The sequence below is a fragment of the Neoarius graeffei genome, chromosome 21, assembly GCF_027579695.1.
Source record: "Neoarius graeffei isolate fNeoGra1 chromosome 21, fNeoGra1.pri, whole genome shotgun sequence".
Classification (NCBI taxonomy): domain Eukaryota; kingdom Metazoa; phylum Chordata; class Actinopteri; order Siluriformes; family Ariidae; genus Neoarius; species Neoarius graeffei.
In genome coordinates this window covers 4,242,353-4,250,627 of record NC_083589.1, presented here as the reverse complement: position 1 = coordinate 4,250,627, position 8,275 = coordinate 4,242,353, and the positions used below count along the sequence as shown (strand labels likewise).

At 52.9% G+C, this 8,275-nt stretch overlaps 1 protein-coding gene across 6 annotated transcripts in view; it reads left to right on the top strand.

Annotated features, from left to right (window-relative positions):
* The first annotated feature begins 305 nt into the window (after nucleotides 1-305).
* ppp1r12a (protein phosphatase 1, regulatory subunit 12A) overlaps nucleotides 306-8,275 on the top strand; it is a 161,833-nt gene continuing 153,863 nt past the window's right edge. For 4 of the 6 annotated variants that reach the window (XM_060903791.1, XM_060903790.1, XM_060903788.1 and 1 more), the window contains exon 1: nucleotides 307-658. In XM_060903791.1, the coding sequence (XP_060759774.1) occupies nucleotides 428-658 (231 nt within the window). In that variant the 5' untranslated portion in view covers nucleotides 307-427. Of the gene's footprint in view, nucleotides 659-8,275 lie in introns of all 6 variants that reach the window. The other 2 variants (XM_060903789.1, XM_060903787.1) reach the window with 1 other exon arrangement.

The window sequence follows — 8,275 nt, the reverse complement described above, 5'->3', positions numbered from 1 at the left end:
TTGACATGTTTGTGTAACTCTCCCTCGTCCCTTCCCGAATGTTTATTGTTAATGATTACGTCATACTGCAGATCCGGACCGGGGCAGGGTTAAGATTACCGTTTTGGTGTTTGCTACTGTAATCTCGCGAGAATATGTATTTAAAAAAACTGGTTTCTATGTGCGATCTCGCGAGATTGTAGGCTGTGGTAGCGAGGGCGGGAGAAGGGGGGAGATGACGACGAAGACGAGAAGGTTTGCTAAGATCTCGCGAGATGTCTGAGAACGTAGTGTAGTTGTGGAAGGGAGATCTCGCGAGAATGTGTAAAAAAGTGCTGTTGTGTGGCTAGTGGCGGTATAAAGTGGTGAGCGAGCGCGCGCGCGCGGGCGGGCGGGAGAGAGAGAGATTATAAAGCAGGGCAGGAAAAGCCCCGGGGGGGATGCGGATATGGCGGACGCCAAGCAGAAGCGGAACGAGCAGTTGAAGCGATGGCTGGGTTCGGAGACGGACCTGGAGCCGCCGGTCCTGAAGAAGAAGAAGACGAAGGTGAAGTTCGACGAGGGCGCTGTGTTCCTGGCCGCCTGCTCGAGCGGAGACACCGAGGAGGTGCTGCGGCTGCTGGAGCGCGGAGCCGACATCAACTACGCTAATGTGGACGGGCTAACGGCGCTGCACCAGGTCTCTGTCCTTCATCACACACACACACACACACACACACTCCCTCCCTCTCCGTCTGTCCGTCCGTCTGAGAGCCGAGCGCGCTGTTTTCATGCACCACACCTAATCCTCCTCATCCTCTCTCTCTCTCTCTCTCCCGGCCGCTGTGACTGAGGGGAAACGGCTAGCGCGCTGTGGGTTAGCTTAGCCTGGAGCCTGCCTGCCTGTAAACACACACACACACACACACAGGGAGGACGCACAGAAACAGGCCTCGGGTTAAAGCACTGCTCACTTTTCCACTAAACACTCTCTCTGCTCATCTCCTCCTCATCGCCTCCTCATCTCATCTCCTCCTCATCTCATCTCATCTCCTCCTGCACTTACTGAGCTAATATTAGCAGTGAACAGCACTACAGGCAGGAAGAGACTCTCTCTCTCGCTCTCTGTGGGTTCTCTCTCTGTGGGTTCTCTCTCTCGCTCTCTGTGGGTTCTCTCTCTGTGGGTTCTCTCTCTCGCTCTCTGTGGGTTCTCTCTCTGTGGGTTCTCTCTCTGTGGGTTCTCTCTCTGTGGGTTCTCTCTCTCGCTCTCTGTGGGTTCTCTCTCTGTGGGTTCTCTCGCTCGCTCTCTGTGGGTTCTCTCTCTGGGTTCTCTCACTCGCTCTCTGTGGGTTCTCTCTCTGGGTTCTCTCACTCGCTCTCTCTGGGTTCTCTCTCTCTGGGTTCTCTCACTCGCTCTCTCTGGGTTCTCTCTCTCTGGGTTCTCTCGCTCGCTCTCTGTGGGTTCTCTCTCTGTGGGTTCTCTCTCTCGCTCTCTCTGGGTTCTCTCACTTGCTCTCTCTGGGTTCTCTCTCTGGGTTCTCTCTCTGTGGGTTCTCTCTCTCGCTCTCTGTGGGTTCTCTCTCTCGCTCTCTGTGGGTTCTCTCTCTCGCTCTCTGTGGGTTCTCTCTCTCGCTCTCTGTGGGTTCTCTCTCTCGCTCTCTGTGGGTTCTCTCTCTCGCTCTCTGTGGGTTCTCTCTCTCGCCCTGTCTGGGTTCTCTCTCTCGCCCTGTCTGGGTTCTCTCACTCGCTCTCTGTGGGTTCTCTCTGTGGGTTCTCTCACTCGCTCTCTGTGGGTTCTCTCTTTGGGTTCTCTCGCTCGCTCTCTGGGTTCTCTCGCTCTCTCTCTCTGGGTTCTCTCGCTCGCTCTCTCTGGGTTCTCTCGCTCGCTCTCTCTGGGTTCTCTCGCTCGCTCTCTCTGGGTTCTCTCACTCGCTCTCTCTGGGTTCTCTCGCTCGCTCTCTCTGGGTTCTCTCGCTCGCTCTCTGTGGGTTCTCTCTCTGGGTTCTCTCACTCGCTCTCTCTGGGTTCTCTCTCTCGCTCTCTCTGGGTTCTCTCTCTCGCTCTCTCTGGGTTCTCTCTCTCGCTCTGTGGGTTCTCTCTCTCGCTCTCTGTGGGTTCTCTCTCTCGCCCTGTCTGGGTTCTCTCACTCGCCCTGTCTGGGTTCTCTCACTCGCTCTCTGTGGGTTCTCTCTGTGGGTTCTCTCTGTGGGTTCTCTCTGTGGGTTCTCTCGCTCGCTCTCTGGGTTCTCTCGCTCGCTCTCTCTGGGTTCTCTCGCTCGCGCTCTCTGGGTTCTCTCGCTCGCTCTCTCTGGGTTCTCTCGCTCGCTCTCTCTGGGTTCTCTCGCTCGCTCTCTCTGGGTTCTCTCGCTCGCTCTCTCTGGGTTCTCTCGCTCGCTCTCTGTGGGTTCTCTCGCTCGCTCTCTCTGGGTTCTCTCGCTCGCTCTCTGGGTTCTCTCGCTCGCTCTCTCTGGGTTCTCTCGCTCGCTCTGTGGGTTCTCTCGCTCGCTCTCTGTGGGTTCTCTCGCTCGCTCTCTCTGGGTTCTCTCGCTCGCTCTCTCTGGGTTCTCTCGCTCGCTCTCTCTGGGTTCTCTCGCTCGCTCTCTCTGGGTTCTCTCGCTCGCTCTCTCTGGGTTCTCTCGCTCGCTCTCTCTGGGTTCTCTCGCTCGCTCTCTCTGGGTTCTCTCGCTCGCTCTCTCTGGGTTCTCTCGCTCGCTCTCTCTGGGTTCTCTCGCTCGCTCTCTCTGGGTTCTCTCTCTGGGTTCTCTCGCTCGCTCTCTGTGGGTTCTCTCGCTCGCTCTCTGTGGGTTCTCTCGCTCGCTCTCTGTGGGTTCTCTCGCTCGCTCTCTGTGGGTTCTCTCGCTCGCTCTCTGTGGGTTCTCTCGCTCGCTCTCTGTGGGTTCTCTCGCTCGCTCTCTGTGGGTTCTCTCGCTCGCTCTCTGTGGGTTCTCTCGCTCGCTCTCTGTGGGTTCTCTCGCTCGCTCTCTGTGGGTTCTCTCGCTCGCTCTCTGTGGGTTCTCTCGCTCGCTCTCTGTGGGTTCTCTCGCTCGCTCTCTGTGGGTTCTCTCGCTCGCTCTCTGTGGGTTCTCTCGCTCGCTCTCTGTGGGTTCTCTCGCTCGCTCTCTGTGGGTTCTCTCGCTCGCTCTCTGTGGGTTCTCTCGCTCGCTCTCTGTGGGTTCTCTCGCTCGCTCTCTGTGGGTTCTCTCGCTCGCTCTCTGTGGGTTCTCTCGCTCGCTCTCTGTGGGTTCTCTCGCTCGCTCTCTGTGGGTTCTCTCGCTCGCTCTCTGTGGGTTCTCTCGCTCGCTCTCTGTGGGTTCTCTCGCTCGCTCTCTGTGGGTTCTCTCGCTCGCTCTCTGTGGGTTCTCTCGCTCGCTCTCTCTGGGTTCTCTCTCTGGGTTCTCTCGCTCGCTCTCTCTGGGTTCTCTCTCTGGGTTCTCTCGCTCGCTCTCTCTGGGTTCTCTCTCTGGGTTCTCTCGCTCGCTCTCTCTGGGTTCTCTCGCTCGCTCTCTGTGGGTTCTCTCGCTCGCTCTCTCTGGGTTCTCTCGCTCGCTCTCTCTGGGTTCTCTCGCTCGCTCTCTCTGGGTTCTCTCGCTCGCTCTCTCTGGGTTCTCTCGCTCGCTCTCTCTGGGTTCTCTCGCTCGCTCTCTCTGGGTTCTCTCGCTCGCTCTCTCTGGGTTCTCTCGCTCGCTCTCTCTGGGTTCTCTCGCTCGCTCTCTCTGGGTTCTCTCGCTCGCTCTCTCTGGGTTCTCTCGCTCGCTCTCTCTGGGTTCTCTCGCTCGCTCTCTCTGGGTTCTCTCGCTCGCTCTCTCTGGGTTCTCTCGCTCGCTCTCTCTGGGTTCTCTCGCTCGCTCTCTCTGGGTTCTCTCGCTCGCTCTCTCTGGGTTCTCTCGCTCGCTCTCTCTGGGTTCTCTCGCTCGCTCTCTCTGGGTTCTCTCGCTCGCTCTCTCTGGGTTCTCTCGCTCGCTCTCTCTGGGTTCTCTCGCTCGCTCTCTCTGGGTTCTCTCGCTCGCTCTCTCTGGGTTCTCTCGCTCGCTCTCTCTGGGTTCTCTCTCTGGGTTCTCTCGCTCGCTCTCTGTGGGTTCTCTCTCTGGGTTCTCTCGCTCGCTCTCTCTGGGTTCTCTCTCTGGGTTCTCTCACTCGCTCTCTCTGGGTTCTCTCGCTCGCTCTCTGGGTTCTCTCGCTCGCTCTCTCTGGGTTCTCTCGCTCGCTCTCTCTGGGTTCTCTCGCTCGCTCTCTCTGGGTTCTCTCGCTCGCTCTCTCTGGGTTCTCTCGCTCGCTCTCTCTGGGTTCTCTCGCTCGCTCTCTCTGGGTTCTCTCGCTCGCTCTCTCTGGGTTCTCTCGCTCGCTCTCTCTGGGTTCTCTCGCTCGCTCTCTCTGGGTTCTCTCGCTCGCTCTCTCTGGGTTCTCTCTCTGGGTTCTCTCGCTCGCTCTCTCTGGGTTCTCTCGCTCGCTCTCTCTGGGTTCTCTCGCTCGCTCTCTCTGGGTTCTCTCGCTCGCTCTCTCTGGGTTCTCTCGCTCGCTCTCTCTGGGTTCTCTCGCTCGCTCTCTCTGGGTTCTCTCGCTCGCTCTCTCTGGGTTCTCTCGCTCGCTCTCTCTGGGTTCTCTCGCTCGCTCTCTCTGGGTTCTCTCGCTCGCTCTCTCTGGGTTCTCTCGCTCGCTCTCTCTGGGTTCTCTCGCTCGCTCTCTCTGGGTTCTCTCGCTCGCTCTCTCTGGGTTCTCTCTCTGGGTTCTCTCTCTGGGTTCTCTCGCTCGCTCTCTGTGGGTTCTCTCTCTGGGTTCTCTCGCTCGCTCTCTGTGGGTTCTCTCTCTGGGTTCTCTCACTCGCTCTCTGTGGGTTCTCTCTCTGGGTTCTCTCACTCGCTCTCTCTGGGTTCTCTCACTCGCTCTCTGGGTTCTCTCTCTGGGTACTCTCACTCACTTTCTTTGGGTTCTCTCTCTCTCTCTGGGTTCTCTCCTTGGGTTCTCTCTCTCTCTGGGTTCTCTCTCTTGCGGTGTGTGTGTGAGAGAGAGAGGTCCTCCTGTTTGTTTACACACTTCATTGTGTTCACTCTGCACACACAAGTGGCTCCAATCTCATTTCTTTCTTTCTCATTATCTGACTCCAGGGCAAAAACGACAATATTCTGATTCTCCTAATCTAAACTAATATCCCATTAATCTCCCTGTGTGCATCCAGCCGACCTCAGACTCTCTGGTGTTTTTGTCGTCTGTGATGGGTCAAGAACATGACCCGTTCGACCTCGACTAATTCGAAACATCGTTCTAGGAGGCGGGTCACAAAATTGTCAGTCATAGAAATTGGGATCGAGGAGCACTGGGCGAGAACGTGCACATTTCTGACGTGCTAGACAGACTTTGTTGCGTTTCATCCCAGATGCCATGTTGCTGTTCTTCGGTGATGCATCACACTGAGACCTGCCCGTCAGATTCGGGTCCTGATGCTGCAGGTTTGTGTTCTGTGATGAAATCGGATCACGGTCAGGTTGTAGTCTGATCCTGGGATAAAACGTCACTGTGGTCTTTGTGTGAGTGAGCGAGCAGTCAGACTGCTGTAAAAACCCAGCTGGGATGCAGGTTCCGGATGCACCGTGCACATGTCTGTATGATGCTCGAGTAATATCAGGATATCCCACGTGTTGGAATCGGCTACACCGGTTTGTGACCTGTATCAGAGTCTAAATCTCATCCGAGTTGCACTGACAGCGTATTAGTGTGAACAGATCACGTGGATTATGATCTTTAAGTCTGATTTAGGCCACTTGACCGGTCTGATGCTGTGCAGTCTGAGTTCGGAATTCGTGCAACTTTTCCGTCGCTCTCGACGGACGTTCGTCACACTTCTTTTCCTGTAGTGCTGCTGACCGATGGAGTTAAAAGTAGCTCTTGGATGTGGATGAAATCTGTTTCAGTGAAGCCTTGCGTCATGATCTCACAACTCCTGGCTCTGACTCCTGCGTGCGCGCACACACCTCTCTCACAGAAAGTCGGAGCTCTGATTAACAGTCCGACTCCATCTCCTCGCGATCTCACTGGCTTCCCGGCACATCCACTTACACGCCAAACTGTAAACGCCGACTTCACGGCCTCTGTGTTTATTACGTATGATGGTGTGCTGCGTGTGATGCCTGTTATTCTTCTGTTGCGCGTGCAGGTCGGGTCAGGACTGTGACCGGTTCACACTGGAATCTATCAGCCACATAAAACAAAAAACCCCCCCAATCTAAACAATCAGACCTGAGCAGTAAAGCCGAAGTGAACGCTGAGGCTGGTGGCGTGACTGTAACCTGACTGAGGGGTCTATTCCTGATTCGGCGCCCTCGCTCTCACGCGCGTACATCATGAGGATTAAATGTGTGAGAGCCTTCACTCTGACCAGTGACCTGTCTCACTGCTTCCAGTCATCTCACTATGATTGTGAAGATGCTGAATGAACTCGTGACCTGAGATTACTGAAACCTGGAGAGAACCGAAGCTCTGAGTGAGATGGAGATATTCTGCTTTTAGCGTCGGTGATAGTGGAGAGGCGGAGTCGTCTCCTGCACCTGTGTGCAAACAGTGCCTCAGGCAGCGCTCGAAACTAACGGTGTCCCGACGTCCCGGGGACCATAAAAAATGTCATCGGGACACAAAATTATAATATCTGGGACAATCCCGGGACAATGGAAAAAAATAGATCTAGAGACGATAATTCCCCCGGGGGAAATCGTGAGAGTGATGCAGTGCGCGTAGCAGTCACAGTTGCCGGAGCTGAGCTGGACTGTATTTTTGTCTCTCTCTGCTCAGCGCGCGGGTGGGGGAGGAGCACACAAAAAGGGCAGCTTTCCGTCAGAGCGCTCCCTCCAAACAACGGGGGTTTATACGAAAACGGAAGGAGATATTCACAAAATTATTTCACATTGAGTGCCACAAGGGTCTCCTGAACACACTGATGTACTTTTTTTTGTCTGTAGTGTAAAAATTGAGGACACTAGAGCGAGTTAAAAACGAGTGACTTTTCTGATTTAACAGTCAAAGCGCAGCCACGTTTATAATGGCAGTCTATGGGGCTGCGCGCCTGCCCTCTCCTCACTTTCAGGCTTCTCATTCAAAAACTGCAAGTCCTATCGCTCAGGGAGACACATTGTGTGAATCAGGACAAGTGTGGCTACTACTTTTGAGAAAATTATGTGTGTAGAGTGAAAATTGGGGCTGAAAACACAGTTTAAATTTTCCAAGCTCTCTACACTGTAACTTAACGAGCTGCACTGGTGTGTAACGCAATAGACACCCATTATAAAGCCGGAATTTCTCCAGGAACCCACATGGTGTTTGAGCTGGGACTGAGCCAAAAGTATAGAACCTAGCAAAAAGTTGAATGCCAGATCCACAGAGGAGAAGTTTCTCTACGTTTTAAAGTTTGAATCATGTCTCTAGGTGAAAGTATGCCAGAGCAGCGGATGTTTGAAAATGTGTGTAGTTTTTCAAATAATTCCATAGAAATGAATGGGAAATTTATCTAGGTCAAAGAAAATGAAATTAAGCACTGTAAATAATGTAAATGATTTCTATGACTAAAGGTTACAATAAAAAAAACGTGCATTACATTGCTTTGTTTGCACTTATGATATGACACTTATCCAAAGTGACTTTACATTTTTTACAGTGTTACAGTCCCTGTAGCAACGTTGGGGGGGTAGGTGCTTTGCTCAAGGGCATTTCATCCATTGATGGTATGGCTGATGGCTTTCAAAACATCTCTGAATGGGGCAACAGGTATATTACATAAAAATGGATAACGGTAATGGTGAAAATGATAAGTTGGCCTTATATATGCCAACAGATATTCAAGGTATAAGTAGATGAAATGAACATAAAAGGGGTCTTATTTTCAACTAAAGTGTACTGCAGATGTAGTGAGTTGAAACATTTTCTGAATGAGCTAGTTGGCCCCTTTAAATAAACGGGTATCTATTCATACAGTGAGATCGCCGAAGTTTAATAAACTGAAAATGCAATAACTGTAATTTTGAAGTAGATGATGTATAGTACATGTCACTTGTGTTTTGTGACTTATTGTAAAAATGATATAAAGGGTTCAAAATCGCATAGTTACAAATATAATAGTAACTTCAACACCACTGGTTATTTCAGAGAGGAAAAAAATGGGGACACTATTGCTTCCATTCGGGACAATACAACACAGAATTCGGGACCACTGGGGGACACAAAGAAAAAAAGTTAATTTCGAGCCCTGGCCTCAGGTCACACGATGGGCGGAGGCGCTACGTCTAACCCGATGAACCGTCAGACACGCGTCCTGTAGATCCCAGTTTATACGCAG